This window comes from Mastigoproctus giganteus, chromosome 2 (genome assembly GCF_048544385.1).
Source record: "Mastigoproctus giganteus isolate SK-2022 chromosome 2, ASM4854438v1, whole genome shotgun sequence".
NCBI classification, from domain to species: Eukaryota; Metazoa; Arthropoda; class Arachnida; order Uropygi; family Thelyphonidae; genus Mastigoproctus; species Mastigoproctus giganteus.
In genome coordinates this window covers 100,852,868-100,878,326 of record NC_143576.1, presented here as the reverse complement: position 1 = coordinate 100,878,326, position 25,459 = coordinate 100,852,868, and the positions used below count along the sequence as shown (strand labels likewise).

The following is a 25,459-nucleotide window of genomic DNA, read 5'->3' as shown; positions in this document are numbered from 1 at the left end:
CTAAATCATTAGCTTTTTGAAGAGGAATGCTACCACTGATTGGTGCCTTAAATGAGCTGGCCTGTTTAAACAGAACGAACACAGCTTCATCTATTGTTTGGCATTTCTCGTCACGCTTCCTTTTTCTGGTTTCACTAATCACATTAGTGTTTAATGTGTGAAGTGATTTTAATAATTTTGATAAAGTTGGCTGAGGCACTCCTAATTTTACTGCTGCTTCCCTTTGAGACATATTGCTTAAGTTTAATTTATTGTATGTTTCTATAATTTGTAATTTATCTTTTACACTCAAATTCACTCCCTTTCTGTTCACTGACATTTTCTTGGGTAGTAAAATTTAAAACACAGTAAAAAAGATAAGCAACAATCAATAACAAAGCACAAGGTACACACACAAACTGGAAATAACACAAGTGCAAGTGAGATACAGAGTAAAAAGCTTACAAAGTTGAGGAATGAAGAGCAGATTTCAGTGAAGGGAAAAACACATTTCACCATAATAACATAAAAAAACACACAGAATTCCAGCTATTGGTATTATTGCAACTGCAATAAGATCGAGTTTACTACCTATTTATAACAGATTGTACAAACAAAAAAGCCCAATAAACCAAAAACTGCAAATTGTTTTTAATGTTTTATGGTTGTGACCTCCAGAAATGTGCTTTAAAAAAATATCACAGAGGTGTTCAAAATTGATTATTATAACCAAAAATGTGATTCTAATAAACACTGAGAGTGTAGTGCATTTTATTGATATGAATCAATCCTTTGAAATCTGATTGTATAAAGTGGCTGATTCTAATAATCAGTGATTGCTATAACTGGCACTTACTGTATCAATTACCTCCAACAACACACAAAAAAATATGTGATAAAAATGATGCAGTCACACATAACAGAGAACAAGGCTTTGTTTCCTGCATTCCACTAGACCGAACCTATTGGTAACTCTCTAGGAGGCTTCTGGATCAGCTGGTGTATAATCTTGCTGCCTCTTCACTGCCAGAATAGGACTGGTGGGGTCCAAGTAATGTGTAATCAGAGGAAATTATTGAGGTCACATTATGTCAAGGAGGTGGGTATATTCTTGCCATGTGTATGCCATATCCAAAAATTTCATTATTTCATACATGTCCCTTTCTTCTTACCACTGAACACATGAAAAGTCAAACTAAACTTATTGAAAAGATATAAACCTCACAAACACTTCCTTGTTCATTTCACAAATATACGGGTCTCAGTTCGAATCTTAATGATTTTCATTAAACTATTGATAAGCCCCCTACTCTTTTTCTGACAGAATCCCAATTATCAATTGATTCAGTCACTGCTCACCTCAATTGTCCTAATTATTTGCTGTCATTCTACTTCAAAGTTGGCATTTGAGCATACATCCACTCTGATATTCCCTGTCAGAGACTTATTAATTTGGAATCTCCTCTTTTTGATCTTAATAACTCTCTACCCCATTCTGTCAAATTCATCTGTTGCCTCTATCATTCTTCTAACTTCACTAATCACTTGGAACTCTTTCACTTTCTCCAGTCCAACTTTCTTAACAATGAGGTAATTTTCCATGACAATTTTAATGTTCACAACTCCAGCTGGCTTCCGTTTTATAGTCACACAGACCTAGCTGGTTGAGATGCCAAGGCTTTTGTCATTACTAATGACCTTGCACATATTGTTCATTTTTATCTACCAGAACACCAGACAATCCTAACCACACAGCCTTGACCTTTTTCCTCACAAACAACCCTTCCACATACGCAGTAGCGGTGATTGGTCCTGTAGGCACCTCTGATCACAACTTAGCTCAGATCAAGTCTTGCCCAAATGGTAATCAAGTATTCTGGTCTCTTTCCAGAGCTATTGGCCATAACTTCTGCCCATCTCTATTCCAACCTCTGTCAAAACCAGACGGTTCTATTGCCATCTCAGCTAAAGACAAAGCTGACCTGCTAACACTCTACTTTGCTTCCAGCTTGTGTATTGATGACCTTGTAAAATACCTCCTAAACTTTCCAGCACACTCCATTCAATGCCTCCTGTGGTCTTCCATCAAAAAGATATCATAAGAATTTTGAACAATCCTGAAGCCAAGAAGCCAGGTCCTGATGGTATTTCTCCACTTGTTCTCAAAACCTGTGCTCTTGAGCTTACTCCTGTTCTGTGTTGCCTTTTTCTTGTTCAACCGGTGTTTTTCCTTCTGTCCCATTGCACTTACTTCTACTCTTTCTAAAGAATGGAAAAACTCATTAACTGCCAACTCCCTAAATACCTAGAAACATTCCATCTGATCGATAATCACCAGTATGGATTCCATCAGTGTCAATTCATTGGTGATATACTGGTTATGTTACCCAACCATGGACAAATTCAATGGAGAAGTTTGGTGAAACTCAAGCAGTTTCTCTTGACATCTCAAAGGATTTCGATCGTGTTTGGCATAAATGTCTTCTAAATAAGCTTCCATCTTATGGATTGCCAAGTGTTTTTTGTAATTGGATATCCAGTTTTCTCTCTGACTGGCTCACTGCAGGTGATGGTAAATGGCCCTCTGTCTTCTAACTTTTTCACTAATGCTTAGTGTTCCCCAAGGCTCAGTTCTTTTTCCCACTATTTTTCTCTTGTATATTAATGACTTTCTTCTTTAACCAGAAATCCTATCCATAGTTTTGCTGATGATAGCAAATTGCATTCCACTTTCCAGTTTGAGAAACTCTGTCCTGCTCAAACAGTCAACTTCTCGAATATCCACTACCAATTCCAGTAGGGCAAAGATAACTTAGCTGACTTCAATCCTTCTAAAACTCGGTCCTGTCTTATATCTCACAAAAAAGGATTCTGATCCTATGCTTATCTTTGATGATACTCAGATTTCTAGAAAAGATCACACAAAAAAAGAAAGGTTTTCTCTTTCACTCTTGGTATAACTTTCTTCCAAACAGCTGGTTACTCTGTACAAATATCAAATCTGCCATACCGTTGAATATTGTTCCCACATCTGGGGTAGTGTCCTAAAAACCTCTCACAGGCTTCTAGATTCCATTCAAAAGAAGGCAGTTAGGTTAATTAATGACCCATTTCTAACAATCCCTCAACTCTCTTGTCTCATAGACATTCTGTTTCTGCTGCATGCCTTTTCTATAGATACTTCCATGAGCACCGTTCTGAATTGGCTTCTACAATTCCCCTTCTCTCTTTCAAATCAGTCCAAACACATGCCTCAGCCAGTCAGCATCCTTTTACTGACCAACTTAAAACTCACACAACCAACTTTTCTTCTTTCTCATTTTATTCCTTCAACTGGAACAACCTCCCTTCATACATGTTCCCTTAAAATTATAATCTGTTTCTAATTTCAAACAGTGTCTTCTTTCATCTTCTCCTCCTTTAATCCATGCATTGTACTAAGCACTATACGTTCCAATACCTCTCGTGCTTCGGGTCTTCAAAAAAAAAGAATAGTATAACTGTAGCTTCTCCATTAAATTCAGAATTTTGAAAAATTCTGAGGAGCCACAGTTTTACTATCTTTCTGTGAAAAAGATGGAGAAAAAAAAATGTAAAGACAGTGTAAATGTAAAGTAAACAATGTAAAGTAAAGTAAAGTAAAGTAATTGTAAAGTAAACAATGTAAAGAAAGAAATAAGTCAAAAAGATGGACTCTCCATCATAAATCTGAAGGTACAGACAGGTACAGGGTAATGTATTTAACACTTTTGGAGCCCTGAGCAGGAATACTTTTTGGGGACAATGTAGCATAAATATTACAGAATTATATACTTATACAAAACATAAAGGAAGTGTATTTTTAATTAACAAGTTATGATATGTGTATTAACAGCAAATGTCTTACATATCAAAAGCGTCAGCTCTTGACATGGTGCCAACGATATATTAATTTTGGGGTCACTAAATTTGGAGGCCCTAAACATCCACTTATCCCATTTATGCCAAAATCCACCACTATATACACATTACCTTCAAATTACATTAGACACAGAAATCAAGTGTGTGAAATGAGAGTATTCCACATTTGCCCCCCTTCATTCACCCTATCTGCCTAGAAAATAAACAATAGATTAAGACTCTGGTGCTGCAATAGAAATATGGGGATATATATTATTGTTGCTCAACCCTGTATAACTGGCAGGTGAATGAATGGCTCTAACATGTTCAGACAGTCAGCATCAGTTCAGACACTCAGCATCTCAAAATATAAACACAGTACCAAAATACCCCTGGAGGATGTCCCACACCATACTATACTGTCAGTCCTTAGAAATCCCAAATATTCTTCAAATTCTGGAGAGTTCAAATAAACTCAATTTTCCTAGAAAATGCAAACATTCATCCACATGAATGTAGAAAAATAGTACCAATGAACAGTGACAGCAAATTCAAAACAGGCTTCATCAGACAGACAATCCAATTACAAACTGTGCATCCTTGTCCTGCTTCTTTAAACACCAATCACACAGCTTACCCTGGAAATCAGATCACATTCATTTACAACATATAAGATATGATTCATACACTTTCCATTTATCAGGTTTCAGAATCCAGAGTCCTTTGCTGTCTCCTGTCTCACAAACACAATGCATTACATATTTGCATGAGAAATAAATCTTCATTTGTCCTACCAAATATAAATATAAGTGTACATTGGTAAGTTACAAATTCCCTTCACAGCAGAAAATGCCAGGGGATCAAGATGACTGCAAAATGTCAGAAGTAGCATTGTCTTCTTCTATTTGCTGTGTGAGGTCTCCCACAACATTACTGCATTTCTTGCAGTAGTGTTATCTTCAAAACTTACCATAAATGCTCAAAACTGTTAGCTGTATTGGTGCCTCAGCTGCAAATTCATGTCTTCACCTTCAGTACACCTCATGCATGCTCTAATATTTCCAGTAGTACTTTAAATGTAACTTGCACTACTCAAACATCAATAAATTATGATCTTATGTTATGTGCTGTCTCGTGGGTAACAGCTGCCTGATGATGCATGGTCATGCCTTTATACTGTAATGGTATCTGTTTAGGTAGATATCACACTAAACATCTTTCTCTGAATAATTTAATGTATATTTTTATTTAATACAGTTTTTATACATTTTTGAGACACCCTGAAATTTATAATAATCACACATTCATTTGATAAAAATGGAGGGGGGAAAGGATAACTGAAAAGTTTTGTGCAACAATGAAGGAAAGAACAAACACTCGAGCAAATTTATATCAGCACTTCAGGCATACAAGAGTTATATATAAGCATTAATAATAAGAATTATTATATATGATTTGGCAAGCATGCCAACACACTGTCCTGATAACATCCACCTCAGCTTTGATACTGTCACACAATTTGTGTAACAATGAAAAATAATACACCCCTGTGATTGCTTGGCCCTTTTCTAAATGATCCACTAACAGTAAACCCTCAGAATCCCAGAAAATTAATTCCATCACCTTTCTAGTTGAAAAAATAGGCATGGCTTAATTTTGGGCACAAGATTTGGATTATGACATGAAGGGTACTTCCTATTTTTAGACTGTTCCTTTCCCTCTAGGTGGGAGTAGTAGACCGAGCTCTCCTCCATCATCATAAATGTGACCATAAATTTTTTTGCATTTGCCTCAAACTGCTAACAATCTTCCATTGAGAGTCTATGTTGCAACCATTTTTGATCAGGTGACAAAATTTGGAGACCTAACACAAAAAAAAAAAAAAAAACTTCATTCGGTTCTAGGCCTGAATGTAGTTCTGCACTCTATTCTGACATTTTAAGCTTTAGTTGTTCACATGATGTGCAACTAAAGATTAAAATGTTTAAAATATTATTTTTTTTATTTCTTTTTTTGGGAATAAAATCCTCCTCTATACCCCCAATATTCTAAAAATGATCATTTTTAGAATACAGTATGACAGTATTTTCAGTTTTAATTTACTCAGGTTAAAAAAGGTTAATTGTTTGACTAATGTCTGACAGGGCCATGACATAATTTTAATTTTGTTTTTGGAATTAGTGTGAGTGGACCAATACCACTCATCCAGCAGCCATAGTTTGTTAAGGGTGTGAGGTATAAATTTTAAGTAACATGTCTGTGCCAAAACTATATCATATAATTTGGCTATTCTTTACCTGCCATGGACATTTTTCTGAAAATTGTGGTTTTTTTTTTTTTTTAAGGATGTTTTTCAGATGTAAAGCCAAAAATTGGGAGATGAAAAATAGAAAATAGAATGATGACAATAGAGAACAGAATGATGATAATAGAAGATAGTTTTAAAAAATTCATACAAATAAAAAAGAAATTCAAATGACAAAAAATGGATGAAATTACATAAATCTTGAAAAAAAAATTAAGAAACACTGGTTTCAACTAAACAAAAAAAAAGCTAAAACTTGAACTTTTATTAAAAAAAAAAAAAAAAATGGAGTTTTACAGGCACCACACAAGCAATCAAATTAAGAGTTATTGGCTACATGTCAGATAGTCAAATGTTATGGATATGATTAGCAATTTTATTTGTGGTAACAAATGAAGGCGAATGCCTTCATTTGTTACCACATCTTCAAAGTTATTCAATTGTTATGATAGCTTTGAAAAAAATGGAATTTGGATGCATACTTCTTTATTGTTGCATATGATTGGATACCGTCATCAAATGTACATATCTGCCATATCCTTATACATAACTTTCAGTGTTAAACTCTACCTTATGACAATATTCAATAATTGAACGATCCTGGAATTTTGAAACTTTTTAAACACATAAAGGATGAAAGCTTTTTAAACACATAAAGGATGAAACCCTATGCACATAGAATTGTAGTCCCTCGTTTTTTTTAATTAGGCTCGTAATTTTTGAAATACCCCTCAAATAATAAAAAAAAAAAAAAAAAGGAACAACTGAAAACCTACCATATGCTGACTCAACATCTGCCTTAGTGATTCAGTGTTATCTGGCCCTTTGGCATCTCCTCCAGGTTGTATCTAAATGGAAACATAATAATTAATGAATTAAGTTAACTTAAATAAAACAAAAGTTCCTTTGTCAATAAATAATTATAACTATACCATCATCTCCACAGTAGCAATAAAAATAGTAGACATGGGATGGCATTATGATTAAATGAATATTAATCTGAATATTCTGTGGATACACTCTGAAAAAAATCAATTGAAAACAGATACACAAAAGATTTGATGTGATTTACATTTTTTGGTACATAAGCAACAATCACTATAATGCCCCTAAACAGTAAAAGAATAAAATCAGTCATAAAAAAAAACAATAAAAAAAAGATAAAGGGGGGAAGATTTCAGTTACCTGTGGAAATTTTACAAGGATAAAAATCAGTCAAAAGACAGAAAAGGTATGTATTATTTGAACTAAAGATATGTATTACTTGCATATTTTAAACGAGTCTACAAATTTTAAGAAGATAAAAATAGCTGGCACATTGTCAGATAGTACCTGACTGGTATATAAAGCTCAGTCAGATAACTAAAAGTACAAAAGATATACAATGTTTATTTCTAAAACAGACATTCAGATAAAACATGATGGATACTTAAAATGGTGTTGAACATGGGAGGGGGGGTCATCAGCCCTCAACAAAAAAGGAATGGATAAGATAACTATGTCCTATGCAGAGGCAAACAAGAACAACATCCACTCTACAGCTCCTGCACAGACAAGACTGCCAGAGTTCAATTACAATACAACTTGTTTGTAAGCTGTATATGCCATAATTGGTGCCACTGGACATATTAGCTGCCTGTAGTCTCTTTAGCAGACTAAAAGACTATGAGTGTTCTGAGGTTATGGCAATCTAGCTACAGCATCCGATTATATTACGTGACACTGTAGAGCAGATATCATCTTTTAAGAGAACAAAAGGTGACACTGCTGTTCACATAGATGACACTAATGTTTTCAAGAGTAGGATATCTGAGGTCTTACTAAATGAGTACGGGAAAATATTGAGAAAAAATTGTGAGTTAGGATTAAATTTGAAAATTTCTACAATTCTGCTCAGGCGTGATATGAGGGAGTGCATGAAGAGAGCCTTGTCAATCAACTGGGGCCTGGAAATACTGTAAAGGCTCATGGGATAGAATTAGAATTTTTCTCAGTATAGTACATAATTGTTAACAGGAGAGAAACTGTTTTCACAGGGATGAGATACACCTAAACAGATGAGGTGCAAAGGCATTTGCTGATGCTTTCAAAGCAGTATTAAATGAATCAAAAAACTACTATCTTCGGGGGGGGGGGGGGGCACACACACTAATAGACTAACAATGCACTGATTACATGAATGATTCTTGTACTGCTTCTATCGGAACATGCAGCAACCAAGGTGTTGAGGATTTCAAGGCATGCTGGGGATCTTCATGGAACAAGCAAATAAATGCGCTGTGTTAGGATAAAGAGTAGGAACAGGTGAATGTATAATTCCATGTACCCTAATGCTAGGAACATAGTTAATATATTTGAACTTGAAATACCGTTTAAGTTATCAAACACAGACATTATACAGTTATCAGAGACGCTATAGTGTTATAGTGTACAGTATAGTGTTACAGGTCTTGCAGGAGTTTCCGTAAGCTTTAATGACACAAAACTGACTCTAATATAAATGACAGAAAACTGTAGATTATAGCATAGTCTGCATAGTGTAGTGTAGTGTTGAGGTGTGTTGGTCTGTTGTTCATCTGCCACTGGGCCTTGGAAGACCAAGGTATCACCCGCCTGTCCTTTACCATGTGGAGGTGGACCAGGCAGTAGGTTCGCATAAGTCTCTGGGGGACAAACCCTGGCAATGCCTACGCTTGCCAGGAAGGGTCAGGGGGATGAAAATTTTTTTTTATTGGAAACAAGCATGGGGTGACAGTTTATGCAAAACCCACCTTCTATTAGAGGCACCAGGAGAAAAGTGTGGGGGAGATGGGAACAGAGCCCTTTGGTGAGAAAATGGGAGAATAAAAGTCATATAGCCAGGACCATATGTGGGGTTTTGGTTGCCATCCAGGCATTTTACATCAGTACTCTGACATCCCACACCAGCCAGGCCAGCTAAAACCAGTCAGCATCCCATGCCATGCTGCTAAGAAAAGGAAACACCATTAACAAAAGGGGCAGGTTTCCCCAGATGGGTTACCCACACTGCAGTCAAATTGAGAGGGGGGCCTGTCAGACACAAGAGACAATACATACTCCAACCAGTCACACACCTGTCATGCTTACATGTACACAGCACACTTTTTTTTTTCTTTTTTTTTTTTTTTACATATAGACATATATTCTAGTGCCCAAAAACAGATATGGACAGACACAGCCACATATTTCCACTCACCATTTACCCATCACTCGTTCCCTCTTGCACATGGACTAGATAGCACAACTAGATATAAAGACCATAACACCATTTTTTCTTAAAACAGAGCATGTACCACTCACTTGGTTATTATATAGCTTACACACACGACTTAACCTGCATTGGAAAAATGAATTTTTTATATATATATATATAAAAAAATTTATATATATATATATATATATACAGCAATACCTCACTTAGCATGGCTTAAAACAGCACAGGTTTCACTACAACACGGTTTTCAATTAAGTTTAAGTCTATGAAAAGGCCTTTGTTATCGGGTTCCATCATAAAGTTTATTGCTTTATGACTATAATGTTCCATCACACTGAAAACTCCTGTTTGTTTATATTTTTGTATCTTAACTTATAATAAATTTATTAGTTTTCAGAGGAAGCAATAAACTTTATGACTAAGTTTAAGTCAAAAATTTACAGTAATAGTCTAGACACGTAGTTTAGGCCTAAATGGTTGTCAGATGAACTAATGAGACATGTGGCAGAGAAGAAAAATGCATGGGATACATACAAATTAATGGGTGACATGGAAGCCTATGATAGATATAAGTTGGTCTGTAACCAAGTCACAAAGGAGATTAGGCAGGCAAAGGCAGACTACGAAAAATCCTTGGCAAAGGATGCAAAGAAAAACAGAAAAGAGTTCTTTACATATTTAAACTCAAGAAGGAAAGGGATGAATCAGATTGGTCCACTGGATATTGATGGTTCAACAGTTGAGGATCCTGCTCAGGTGGCTAACAATCTAAACGAGTATTTTGCATCTACATTCACGCATGAGGAGTTATTCAGGAAGGAAAATGATGTAGGTAAAGTAAACATTGGCAGGGAGCTGGATGATTTTGTAATAACTGAGAGGAAAGTGGAGGAGAGATTGTTGAGGATAAACATAAAAAAGGCAGCTGGGGTGGATGGGATCTATCCAGTTATGTTAAAGGAGGCAGCAAAGGAAGTGAGCAAACCCCTAGCCATAATTATGAGAGCTTCTTTGGACTCAGGGGAGGTACCCATAGACTGGAGATGTGCAAATGTAACCCCAATTCACAAAGGAGGATCAAAGGCTGACACAAGTAATTATAGACCTGTTAGTTTAACTTCTGTTCCAGGTAAATTAATGGAGGCACTGGTTAAAGAAGCACTGCAGGATCATCTAGACAAGAATTCAGTTATAGCTCAGACGCAGCATGGTTTTGTTAAGGGCAGGTCTTGCCTGACCAATTTGATTGGATATTATGATGTAGTCACAAAAGAACTAGATGCAGGGAATAACTTTGATATTATATATTTGGATCTTAGAAAGGCTTTTGATACTGTTGCACATGGAAGACTGCTGCACAAATTGGAGCAGTGTGGCATTGGAGGCAAATTGCTGCTATGGATAAGGGGATGGTTGAGTGGCAGAAGACAGAGAGTGGTAATCAATGGACGCTGCTCAACGTGGACTAATGTTATTAGTGGAGTTCCTCAGGGTTCAGTGTTGGGTCCGTTGTTGTTTTCGGTGTTTATGAATGATATTGATGATGGGATATCAAGTTTAATGTCCAAGTTTGCGGATGATACAAAGGTTGGCAGGGTTGTTAAGGACACTACTGACGCCGCTATGCTGCTGCAACAGGATCTGGAAAGGTTGAACAGATGGGCTGAGAGGTGGCAAATGAAGTTTAACATTGACAAATGTAAAGTACTACATATGGGAAACAGTAACCCCAGAGCAACGTATCAACTCTGCGGTACTACACTGACAGTGGTGGAGAATGAAAAGGACCTGGGGGTAATTGTGCAGGCAGATATGAAGTTCTCTGAGCAGTGCAGACGAGCTGCAAGAGTAGCTCATGGTGTCTTGTCAATGATATACAGGAATTTTTCTAGCAGGGATAAGGAGGTGATTATTCCCTTGTATAAGGCAATGGTTAGGCCACATCTTGAGTACTGTATACAGGTCTGGAGGCCTCATTTCAGGAAGGATGTAGAGCTGCTGGAACGGGTACAGAGAAGGGCAACAAGATTAGTGAATGGAACAAAGGGTTGCTCTTACGAAGAAAGGCTTAAGTTTTGCAAATTACAGAGTCTGGAGACTAGGCACCGGCGAGGTGATCTGATAGAGGTGTATAAGGCTTTGAATGGTTTAAGCATGCTCAATGCCAATGGGATCCTTCATCTTGCTCAGAATAATCACCTCAGAGGGCATAAATTCAAATTGAGGAAGGACAGATGTCGGATAGATGTGCGGAAATTTGCCTTTGGCCAGCGGGTGGTTGGTTGGTGGAACCGACTTCCATCACTTGTTGTTGAAGTTGATAGCCTAAACAAATTTAAAGCTCAACTGGACAGGTATTTCGAATGAACGGAGGGGTGAAATGGGAGTGGTGTGTGTGTTTTTTTTTGGCTGATGCTGAATAAGCTCGCTTTCTTGCATCATATGCCTCTACTAATGCTAATACGTACTCTACATGTATGCTGCATTGTCGTAGCCTACGTACGTGTACATATATGCTGCGATGCCAACTCTATTGTCTCACATGTGCCAATAGCTCTCCTCAGGCAGTCAGCGACAATGTACAACAGTGTTCCATCCTGATGGGACAAGGTGATAGCTTTTCAAACTTTTCATTTCACAATTTATTTTTTACCCCTTTAAATACGAAATGATGAGTCAAAAGAGGAAAAGTAATGAAGGAGGTGGAGCTACTAAACGTAAATGGCATACTTTAGAAATAATTTGATATTATCAAGTGCCATGAAGATGGTGCATTGTATGCTAAAATCGTGTGGGAAAATGGAATGAATGAAGCATCAGTGCGAACGATTATTCAAAAGAAGGATCAGTATAAAGAGCAGGGGATTTCTACTCCATCTTACATGACGGAAGTGATAACTAAGCAAAGAAGTTCGCTATTGATTAATATATAATGTCTTTTATTGATAAGGATAGAAGGTGAAATTTCAAGTGCAAACAAAGACACTGCTGCAAGATTTCCCAGTGAATTGAAAGACATCATTGAAAAAGGTGGCTACAAGGACAAACAAATTTTCAACGTCAACGAAACTGGACTGTTCTGAAAAAAAAAATGCCCTCATGAACTTTTTTAGCTGAAAATGAAAAGGCCCAACCTGGATATAAAGCATCAAAAGATCGTTTAACACTTTTGTTGAGTAGAAACTCATCTGAGAATTTTAAATTGAAGCCTCTACTCATGTTCAAAGCAGAAACCCTAGAACAACTCTAAAAGGTTATGTGAGAAGCGCATTGCCCGTAATTTGTCAATCCAATAAGAAAGCATTATTACAAGAGAATTGTTTACAGAATGGTTCACAAATTATTTTTGTCTGATGGTTGAACGTTACTGCAAAGATGAAGGGATGGAGTTTAAAATTTTGTTGCTTTTAGACAATGCACCAGGCCATCCACCTGAAATTTCTGATTTCAATGAAAATATAAAAATATGCTTTCTTCCACCTAACACATCATCTCTCTTACACCCATGGATCAAGGCGTATTATCTGTGGCAAACTTTTTCCCAAGCAATTGAAGCTTCAACAGGAGTGGGATCATCATCTTTACAAAGTTATTTTGGAAAAATTAAATAACATCAGAAATGCAATCAAAAATATATCTGCATCTTGGCTAGAAATCACTGCCAACAACATGCATTCTGTTTGGCAGAATGTTTTGCCTCATTAGGCAAATGACATCACTGGTTTTGAACTGCAAGTTCAGACAATTGCCGAAGACACTGTAAAGATTGAAAAAGACTTGGGGTTCGAAACTTTGAACACTGCCAATGTACATGACTGCATTGACTCACATGCAAATGACTTAGATGATGCAACTCTCACTGAAATTTATGAGAAAACTGCATATGAAGAAGAGGAAAACAATTCTGAAGTGGATAACACTGAAGTGGCATCAAAAGAATTTTCAACAGAAGAATTGGAGAAAGTTTTTAGGGGGGCTAACAAAGCCTGCAAGGCGATTATAAATGGAGATCCGAATGTTGAATGTAGCATCAAGATATGGCAAATTTTACAAGATGGGATTTGATGCTACAAAGACTTGTACGCCGAGAAAAAGAAGAGACGACTTCACTAGACTCCATTATTGAAACACCTAAATAAACAATAAAGCTTTTTTCTCATTTCTCATGATGTTACCTTTTCATTAATAAAACTTTTGCAATATTTTTCATTTCAAATCCTTTTAATTGTCTATCAAGCACAAATTGTTTATAGATTTACTATTTGTTTACAGACTGTTTCTCTGGTATGCATTCAATTAAAACCCATTATAATTATACCTCAATCAGCACAGTTTCACATAGCACGGAACAGTTTCGGTACCAATTATCAGTGCTATGCGGGGTATTGCTGTATATATATATGTGCACTCCTGAATATATGCTTATGTGTATATGGATGACTGCATCCCTATATATATAAGCGTACGTATATTCAGGAGTGCACATTCCCATTTTTTCAACATACTTTCACAATCATTTCATTTCCATTCATTACAGAATCTGAAAATAGAAAAAAAGACTACGCAGTTTTTTTTTTTTATTATAATAACTTTTTTTTTTCTTTTTTTTTTTATCAGGCTAAGAATACATATAAGAATACACAACACCACACTTGAGGTCTTCCCAGGGCGAGGGACCCTCAACACAATAGAAACACACACACACACACACACACACACACACACACACACACACACACACACACACACACACACACACACACACACAGTCAAACACGTGTGGCTGCCCAGCACATACAGAAAGGACAGACAATATGGAGGGAAGCATGCTCTTAGTAAAGAGGCATATACAGTCTAACTGCGGTCAGTGCAAGGTTTGGTCAGTTCGGTGAGACATAAGCACTGGGAAAACAAAAATAAGAATAGAAGTGTGTTGATGACTGATGAGTATAGACATATGAGGGAGAGGGGATGAGTATACAACAACTATACAGACATACAGAGTAGGGCAGTAAATCAGAATGTCTTATAATGGGTGATTTTAATTCTCCAGATATTGAGTTACCAACTTGTGGTCGGTAACTCATGCACTAGCAAGACTTAAGGTTTTATTGGATGACTGTTTAATACAACAACATATTACAAAGGCAACAAGAGAAAGCAATACAGGTAACCCTCGTATAACATAGTAGTTAGGTTCCTATAAAATGTTGTGTTGTGCAAAACCGTGTTATATGGGACGAAGAAAAAGTATAAAAAGGGAGTTACGTTCCAAAAGCTAACAAAAATACACTATTTCGTTAACAAAATGTTAACAAAACTACCAAAAATACACCATTCTAGATTTTGTGTATCTTCTACTCTCTTTAAAAAATCAGTAATCTGGGTTTGTTTGCTTTTGCTTGATAAATCTTAGTGAATTTCATCGTATGAAACTAAGCATTTTTGAAGCTCCCTTTTGAACTTTGGGCTCCTTTCATTCAAAAATCTGCATTCAAAAAATAGGATTCTAATTGCTCGGCTAGCTTTGTGCCTTCCTGTATGCTTTTTAGTGTAAAATTTGAAAGTTTAGCATTTTCATCTGCGCTATCATCATCTGAATTGATTTGGTTTTACCTCCAACGCCATTTCTAAATCTGCTTTGCCAGCCTCTTTTTCTACCAGTAATTTTTGAATGTCTTCAGTAATCAGTAAATGTCAGTATTTTTTTAGTAGCATAGGCAACTAAGGCCATGTTACTCTGTGTAAATTGTCTATAAATTGCATGTGTCGTGAGATCGATTTTCTGTTTTGCTGGATGAGAAACCCGAGATTCTGGGGGGGGGGACCATGCTACCCTCACCTGAGCCCGACTAACTCAGTCACGTTGCAAAAAAGACCCATAAAAATTCCTCCCGTCATCGACAGGATTCAAACTCAGGTCTTTCCACCTAGTGTGGGGAGAAGGGCAATTCTATCAATTGTGCTACCCACGAGGGCTTCAGCAGTCATATCATCAAAACCTTCCCCTCCTAAGACGTAGCAAGTTCTACTATTGCACCAATTCCGTTTTCTGCTGGTTCAGCCATATTTCCTGAATGAACTGACTCAGGCCATACATTTTTCCACATGCATTTAATAATGACGGTTTTACTTCTTTCAGCAATAAAGCTATGATTCTGATAGTCCACAATTGAGAAATGTTTCCATGCCTCCATTACTTCAATAGATTCGGAATCATTTTTTTCCAAAATCCATTGTAACGATTTTCTGGTGTAATAAGTTTTAAAGGTGGATATAATTCCTTGATCTAATGGCTGAATGAAAGAAGTTGTATTAACCTAGTATGACTTTGGTGGTAGGAACATAACTGCAATGTTTGGATGACTTAAATCTTTTGTATGGCCTGGTGTGCTATCCAATAGTAATAAAACTTTGAAATCTAGATTTTTCCAAAAGTTCAAAGCACAGAACGTAACATGGAGATTTCCCAACAAAATAAAATACGGGGATTTCTCAATCTTTTTTTTTTTTTTTTGACTAGTGAGTCAAAGCAGGGATTCGAAAAGAGTGGAAATGTTGAAAAATTACATCTAACATAATAGCAGGGTTTCCCCCCCCCCCGACACACAAAAGCTCAAAACTACCCTGTTACGCAAGATTTACTGAAATTCTCTAACTGTGTTATATAAGTACCATGTTGTGCGAGGATTGCCGCAATTTATCAATCGTGTTAGAGCGAAACCATGTTGAAGAAGTTCCGGTTATACAAAGGTTGCCTGTACTCTTCATTGATTTAATTATCAGAAATGATCCTATATGCATTAAGAATCTGAAGATAAAAGAAACACTAGGTGGCAGCAATCATTGTGTATTGATGTGAGATTTACTTAAAGATGTAACTACCAAAGGATAAAGGGAAGAGATTCTGCTTCCATAAAGTTGACTACAGTGGTCTCAGACAGTTTGTAAATTCTACACACTGAGACTAGATGATGATGTTGCCAACGGCAAATTCTAAATGGGATGCATTGAGGAAAGTAATGGTAGAATCTATAGTCCTTTTATACCAACTAAGAAATGCAATTTAAGGCTTAGACTTAAACAGATGTCAGATGAACTAATGAATCTGTGGAAAAGAATAAAATGCATGGGATGTAAATTATTATAATATTAGGTATATAAATTATTATGTGATACATAAGCCGGCATGCGATATAAACTTGTCTGAGAGGATGATACATAGGGAGTTAGGCAAGCTAAGGCAGATTACAAAAATACTTGGACAAAGAATGCAAAAGTAAACATCAAAGACTTTATTTATGTAAATTCTAGGAGGGGGATGAATCACATTGGTTACATATGGTTGTTGTTGTTGTTATTTTTAGGAGCATTAGCAACTAAGGCCATATTGCTCCGGGGATATGCGGTGGTCATTCCCTGACCTTTCCGCATCCTCCGTATTTGGTCACGGGCTCGAACCCCGGGCTAATCAAGAAGCGTGTGCTACACACTGCTGCTCCTGCCCACCTGGCTATGGAGACACCCTGGTCACATATGAAGGATTTAACAGTTGATGATCTTGCTCAGGGTGTTGATAAATTGAAGGGGTATTTTGCTACCACATTCACACATGAGGAATTTTTTAGTAATGAGAATGCGAGAAATGTATCAAATGTATCAAATAACAGGGAGCTGAATGATTTTATTATTCAGCTTCCTCAGTTATCAAACTGAGAAAAGGTAGAAGATAAATTGTTTAAGCTGAACATAAAAAGGCACTAGTGGATAGGATCTATCCAATTATATTAAGGGAGGCAACAAAGGTGATAAGCAAACCCTTAGGCATAATTATGACAGCATCTTTGGATTCAGGGGAAGGTCTGTGTACTGCAGTTGTGCAAACATATCTCCAGTTTACTAACAGTTTATCAAAGTGTGACATAATTAATTACAGACATGTTAGCTTAACTTCTGTTCCAGGGAATATAATGGAGTCAATGGTTAAAGAAGTGCTGTTATACAGCAGACACAGCAAGGAACTAGATGCAAAATATCATTTTGCATCCAGTTCCTGCTTCAGTTTTCCTAGAGTTCAGGAAAACTTCTGTGCACATAAAATGCTGCTATAGAAATTGGAATAATGTGGCAATAAGGGTTACAGCTATGGATAAAAGGATGGTCAAGTGGGAGAAGACAGTGAGTAGTTATCATTGGGTACTGCTCCTCTTGGACTAATATCATTAGTGGACTCCATTATATTATTATATTATCTTATACTCCACTATATTATTAGTGGCGTCCCCAGAGTTCAGGGCTGGGCCCGTTGTTTCCTATATTTATTAATGATATTGAAGAATGTATATGGGGTTTAATGTCTAAGTTTGCAGATGATACAAGGATAGGCAGGATGGCTACTGATAGTGGTCAAAGTATGCTACTGCAATAAGATCTAAAAATAAGCAGATTACCTAAGAAATGGCAACTGAAGTTTACCATTGCAAATGCAAAATACTTCATGTGGATAGCAGTAATCGCAGATTACTGCAGCAACTGAGTAGTACTACACTCGGGAAATGAAAAATACCTGAGGGTAACTATGCATTCAAATATAAAGTTCTCTTAGCAGTAGACACAGGCTGCCAGGGGAGCTCATGGGGTTTTGTCAATGATAAACAAGAATTTTGCCAACAGGGATAAGGAAGTGATTATCTCATTGTATAAGGCAATGGTTAGGCTGCATCTAACATACCACATGTGGATCTGGAGGCCTCATTTTTGAAAGGATGTGGATCTGTGGAATGGTCCAAGAAGAACAACAAGATTGGTGTGGAGAACAAAAGAGCAATCATACCAAAAAAGGCTTCAGTTCTACAAATTGCAGCATATGGAGGTGCTTAACCTTAGAGATGATCGATGCTGATTGAGATGTTTAAGTCTGAATGAATTGAGCATGCTCAATGCTAAGAGCATCCTTCCTCTTGCTCCGACTATACACAAGGGGACATAAATTCAAATCGAGGAATGTTGGTTGGAGGATAGATGTGCAGAAGTTTGCCTTCAGCCAGTTGGCCATTGACTGATGGAACAAACTTCCATCTGTCATTCTGGTAGTGGGTAGTTTGAAGGAATTCAAGGAAGAACTAGACAAGTGTATTAGAGGGGATGGCCAGGTGATATGGGAAATTTTTTTTTTCTTTTTTTTCTGGTGATTTGCCACTACTAAGTAGTTTATGTCTTGTCCATGTGATGATTTTTGCCATGTGAAATATTATCTATTAAGTATTAGTTGCTTGTACTCTCTATAATGGTCTAATAGGCTATGACTTTCTGGGGTTGTATGAATCTGACCACAGCATCCACCAGATCATTAACCCTGATCTCATTTGACATCCACTTCTGCTAGGATCCAACAGAAGTGGATGTTGAATGTAGATTCAAAAAAAGAAAATATAACTTCTGCTGAAACCTGGACAGGACTGGATGAGAATTATAACTCATCATTGAGAGAGCCTCTAATGCACTTAAAGAATCTATGTCCCATACACCTTTGATAATTATTAGTTTTAATATGGTCTAAGTCTAGCTCTATAGCATACATGTTTGCTGTGTATATACTGCACCCATGGGAATTCTTCTCAAATACCAAGCTATCTGGGAAGACTGCTATGGATCCAGCAGATGAGCCTCTCACTTTGAGCTATCAGTGAATATAGGCACAAAATCGGAGTAAATAGCTTTGATGGGCAGCATACAGTTTGTAGGTAGACAGAAAGAGAAGTGGTGGCCTTTACCCCTTATTAATGGAGAGAGAGCATGATGGCCAGATGGAAGTAGTTGCCTTGGTGACTGAGCATCATTTTCTACTGAAATGCTAAGCTATTTGAGCAGCTCTAGGACATGAACACTACAAAGACAGTTGGCAGTTTGAGAAGTATTATAGAGATTTTCTCACTGTGGCTGAATTATGAATGTCACTGTGGGATGGTCTCTTGGGAATTTTATTTTAAAAATGTATTTTAGTGATAACTTCTTTAATCAAAGCACCAGATTGAATTGGATTCAGCCATCAAAGTATGCTGTTTCTGGCAGATGTGTACACCTGGAACCCATAATCTAATTTATGACAAGTGCACAATTCAGGTCAAGTAAAGGTAAAGTGCAGCGAACTGCTCCCCAATTATTATATGAAATATGAATTTTTGAGATTTAAACCTCTTGTGCCCTTCATCCATAGTTGAGAGATACATTGTAGGAATGTCAACTTATTATTTCATTATACAACCCCCCCCTAGAATTTTGCCTTGAGTGCTACTGAAATGATATTCTATCCAAGATTTTGTTCTTGTTCAGGGTGAAGGTTCTGTTTGCAACTAAAAGTGTATACAAACAGTCTTCTGAGACAAGACTATTAACCCTATGCCCAGGAGGTGAGATGGTCAATGGCATACCCAAAAGGTATGGTAGATAAAGAGACATTAGAAAAAGTAATAAGCTTCATTACACTAAAATATTATCTTTCAGATTTTTATGATCCTGAAATAATTCCTATTGCATGTAAGTTTCAGGACAACATATAGGTTACTTGGAATAACTATTTTCGAGGAATTTGTAAGTTTTCAAATATTAGTATTTCCTATTTTGATTTTATCATCAAACATTACAGTAAGATTATTGTTGAAAATGAAATCAAGCTAAATATGTAAAAAATAAAATAATAAAATTAAATAAACTATAAAAAAACCATAAAAATATAAAATTAGTCATTTTTTTTTTTATTTATAAGCTCAAATCATCAACACTTATATATGTATTTTTGATTCAATTTTATCTTCTGGATCTCAATTTTATCTTCTGGATAAAATTTCTTCCATTTTATCATGTGTGCTTAAGAAATGGAATTTCTTCCATTTCATAAGCCCACATTATCTCAAACAAGGTTCAAGATGATGTGAAAAGTCATGCTTTCCTATGCCAATTTTAAATATAAAAACTGTTACTATTATTTATAAATGCTATTAATAGGAATTTGAAACTCCACCACATCCCTGTGGAGTTTCAAAATAATCTCCACATATACAGACATGATTTGCTTATTCTGCATTGAAATACCCTTCAAAATGTATATATGCATTTATACTTCCCAGAGTCCACACAGGAAATTCCAACATATATATTTGCACTCACAAAAAGCTTAATATCCTGATTTATGAACAACTGAGCTTAATCAACAGAGCTATGAACTCTTTCTCAGCATTAGCATTAGCAAAGGCACATGATGCAAGAAAGCAAGCTTATATAGCATCAGCAAAAAAAAAAAAAAAAAAAAAAACCCTTATTTCACCCATCCACTCGCTCCAAATGTTTGTCATGTTCTGCCTTGAATCTATTTAAGCTATCAACTTCTACGACAGATGGAAGTCTGTTCCACAAATCAACCACCCGCTGGTTAAAGGCAAACTTCCGCACATCTATCCTACAACCGTCTTTCCTCAATTTGAATTCCAGATACTGCACCACATAAAATGTTAGACAGGGATGCGCGTGCTTCCCTGTCTAACATTTGATGTTCCACTGTAATGTTTTTTTGTATATTAATGAATATTGTAAATTTGTTAATAGTTTAGTATTTTGTAAATATTTTAAATATTTGTATAGTTTGCAAATATTTCAGTTAAAAATTTTAGTCCTGCTTCGGATGCAACAATATTCCTCATGCATTATGGAACCCGAAGCAAAAGACCTTTTCCTAAGTGACCTATGTAATTATTTGCCTATGCAGGTAAATAATTATATAGTGATATTTATTCGACCTTGAGAATGCCACGCACTACAAATGCACAGGTCACTTCCTGATTAGATATCGATCATTGCGTTTTGACAGGTGTGTCTTTTACATAGAAAAGATTTGGCTTACTCTATATACCTCTAAATTTTACATAGAAAAGCGTGCGCAAGTAAGCAGGGGGTGAAGCCCCCTAGTTAAAATTAATAAATATTAGTTATGGAATTAAGGAAAAAGCAAACAAAAACAAAGATAAAAATGCATACTTTAACTATAGTTTTGTTCTATTAACAATTTAAAAAAAAAAAAGAATTTAAAACACTTCAACTTTTTTTTAAATGTATAACCCTATAACCCTTTTAGGTTATAAAGCCTAAATTACATTTTTAATTTAGCTATATACCATTTTTAAAAAATAGTTTATACAATTAAAAAAGTGCCAAAATTTCTTCAAACAGGGTTTGAAAATTTTGACACTTTTAGCATTAGCATTAGTAGAGACATACAATGCAAGAAAGCAAGCTTATGCAGCATCACACAAAAAAAAAAAAAAAAAAAACACTCCCATTTCACCCCTCCATTTGTTCCAAATGCCTGTCCAGCTCGGCCTTAAATTTATTTAGGCTATCAACTTCCACAACAAAAGATGGAAGCCTGGTCCACCAATAACTATCCGCTGGCTAAAGGCAAATTTCCGCACATCTGTTCTACAACTGTTTTTCCTCAATTTCAATCTGTGACCCTCAGTTTCTTAATCTGAGCAAGAGGAAGAATCCCATCAGCATTTAGCTTGCTCAACTCATTCAACGCATTATGCACCTCAATCAGAGCACCTCGCAGGTGCCTACTCTCCAGGAGCTACAATTTGCAGAATTTAAGTCTTTCTTCGTAAGAGCACCCCTTTGTTCCCCTCACCGATCTGGTTGACCGTCTTTGTACTCGTTCTAGCAACTCTACATTCTTCCTAAAATTAGGCCACCAGACCTATACACAGTACTCTAGGTGTGGCCTGACCATTGCCTTGTATAATGGGATAATTACATCCCTGTCCCTGATAGCAAAATTCCTATATATCATTGACAAGACTCCATGACCTGCCTTGGCAGCCCATCTGCACTGTTCAGTGAACTTCATATTTGACTGCACAATTACACCCAGGACTTATTTCACTTTCCACTTTCCACTACCCAGAGTGTAGTACCACACAGTTGGTAGGTTTCTCTTCAGTTATTGCTACCCATATGCAGTAGTTCAGTTGCCACTTCTCAGCCCGTTTTCCCAATTTATCTAGATCCAATTGGAGTAGCATACTGTCTTTACTGTCGGTAACAACCCTGCCAATCTTTGTATCATCTGCAAACTTGGACATTAAACCTGATATACCTTCATCAATATCATTGATAAATATACAATGGGCCCCAAACCGAACCCCAGGGAACTCCACTAATAACATTTGTCCATGAAGAGCAGTGTCCATTGATTACCACTCTCTGTCGTCTCCCACTCAACCATCCCTTTATCCATTGTAGCAACTTACCATTAATGCGATACCTCTCCAATTTGTACAGCAGTCTTCCATGTGTAACAGTATCAAAAGCTTTCCTGAAATCCAAATATATGATATCAAAATTATTTTTGGAATTCAGTTCCTTTGTGACCACATCATAATATCCAATCAAATTGGTCAGACAATACCTCCCTTTAATAAACACATGCTGTGTCTTAACTATTACTGCAGTCTTGTCTAGATGATCCTGCAATGCTTCTTTAACCACTGATTCCATTATTTTCCCGGGAACACAAGTTAAACTAACAGGTCTATAGTTACTTGTGTTGCCTTTTGAACCCCCTTTTGCGAATCTGTGATACATTTGCACACATCCAGTCCATGGGGACCTTCCCATGGACTGGAGGTGTGCAAATGAACTGTTGACCTTTGAACGCTTGCTTCCTTTGCTGCCTCCTTTGATATAACTGGGTCGATCCCGTCCACCCCAGGTGTCTTCCTTATGTTTAACTTCAACAATTTCTCCTCCATTTTGCTCTCAGTTATTACAAAATCACTTAGCTCTCTGTTCGAGTTTGTTGAAGTTCTGGCACTCCCCTCATTGAATAACTCTTCATATGTGAATGTAGATGCAAAATACTCATTCAGTTTATCAGCTACCTGAGCATGATCATCAATAGTCAACCCATGTATGTTAAGTGGTCCAATCTGATTGATCCCTTTCCTTCTAGAGTTTACAGAAGCAAAGTTTGCTGTTTTTCTTTGCATCCTTTGCCAAGGGTTTCTCGTAATCTGCCTTCGCCTGCCTAACCTCCTTTGTGACTTGATTACAGACTAGTTTATATCTGCAATAGGCTTCTGTGTCATCTGATACTTTATATGCATCCCATATATTTTTCTTCTCTGCCATGAGCCCTCATTAGTTCATCTGACATCCATTTAGGCCTAAACCTTGAACAGTATTTCTTAGCTGGAATGAAAAGCCTAGTAGCCTTCAAAATTAAGTCCCTGAAGGCTTTCCATTTAGAATTCAAGAATTCTAAATAACATCATCAGTTGATCCCACTATACAGAATTTAAAAACTGTCTAATATCCCAGTAACCTTTACAAAAGCAATAGCCCTTCCCTTTAGCCTTGATGGTAGTTACATCTTTAAATAATTCCCACATCAGTACATTGTGATCACTGTCACCCATTGGTTCTTTTATCTGCAAATTCTTAATGGATGAATAATCATTACTGATAATCAGATCAAGAGTATTACTCCCTCTGGCTGCCTCTCGAACATGTTGCTGTAGAAAACAGTTATTCAATAAATACACAAAAGTCTTGCTAGTGTGTGAGCAGCCAATCCACAATTTCCAGTCGATATCTGGAAAGTTAAAATCCCCCATTAAAAGACATTCTGAATTACTGGCCCATTCTATTTCTCTGCACAACTGTTCATTGTAGTCATCAGAGTCGTTAGGCCTATAACATACTCCTACACTCATTTTACCTTTCCCAGCGTTTATGTCACATCAAACAGACTCAACATTGCACAGTCCACCCATGTAATCCATGAAAACAGTTATTCAATAAATACACAAAAGTCTTGCTAGTGTGTGAGCAGCCAATCCACAATTTCCAGTCGATATCTGGAAAGTTAAAATCCCCCATTAAAAGACATTCTGAATTACTGGCCCATTCTATTTCTCTGCACAACTGTTCATTGTAGTCATCAGAGTCATTAGGCCTATAACATACTCCTACACTCATTTTACCTTTCCCAGCGTTTATGTCACATCAAACAGACTCAACATTGCACAGTCCACCCATGTAACCTGGATACACTTCCTTAGATTTTATGTGTTTCTTAACTAACAGCATAACCCCATTTCCCTTCCTACCCTGTCTGTCCTTTCTGTACACCCCAAATTCTAATTCTGCACTGCTTATATCTGTGTGACACCATGTCTCTGATATCCCGACAATATCTGCCTTTGATGTCTTGATCAGCACTTCAAATTCATCAATTTTATTTACTATACTTCTAGCATTAGTGTACATACAAGTATACATGCAATTGTTCTTACTCTTAGTTACCCTAACACAGCTCATGTATTTACTTGTTCCACGATGACTCCCAGCAGCTCTTGAAGTCCCCAGCAACTTGCTCTCTAGGCTGCTGCTTTATGATAGAAGCAATGCAAGAATCACTTTCACCTCTGCCTGCGGCTACTGTTAATCTTTTAGTCTGTGTATCCCCCCCCCAATCTAGAGTTTTCCAACCCACCTAACACTGCCTTGATAGCATCAGCAAATATTCTTGCACCCTTTCTATTTAAGTGCATGCCATCCCTGTAAAAGCAGTCTCTCCTGTTAGCAAGCGCATACCACACTGAAAAAAATTCTACCCCGTGAGCCTTGCACAATCTCTCTCCAGGGTCAAATTGATTGACAAGGCTCTCATCACATATTCCCTCCTATCGTGTCTGGGCAGAATTACAGACACTTTCAAATTTAACCCTAACTTGCAACTTTTTTACAGCAGTGACCTGTACTTGTTAAGTAAATCTGCAGGTCTCTTACTCTTAAGGTCATTAGTGCCAACGGGTACAACAATATCACCTTTCTATTGTTGTATTGTTGTATATAGCATGAATATAACCTATGGGCTATGTTCATGCTATATACAACTCGAAAAGTTCTTCCTATTCTAACAGAAAGATTTTCAAAATTCCAGCCAGTGATAGGAATTGAATGCAAATTGTTTGTGTGGGGGTGTACTGGTATTTCTGGTGCAAGAG

General features: G+C 36.8%; 1 protein-coding gene across 1 annotated transcript in view; it reads right to left on the bottom strand.

Annotated features, from left to right (window-relative positions):
- Positions 1–25,459, bottom strand: part of LOC150089465 (uncharacterized) — a 1,372,165-nt gene that overhangs the window by 1,131,597 nt on the left and 215,109 nt on the right. Inside the window, exon 9 of the mRNA XM_090389992.1 lies at positions 6,940–7,011. Within this exon, the coding sequence (XP_090246118.1) occupies positions 6,940–7,011 (72 nt within the window). The remainder of the gene's footprint in view (positions 1–6,939; positions 7,012–25,459) is intronic.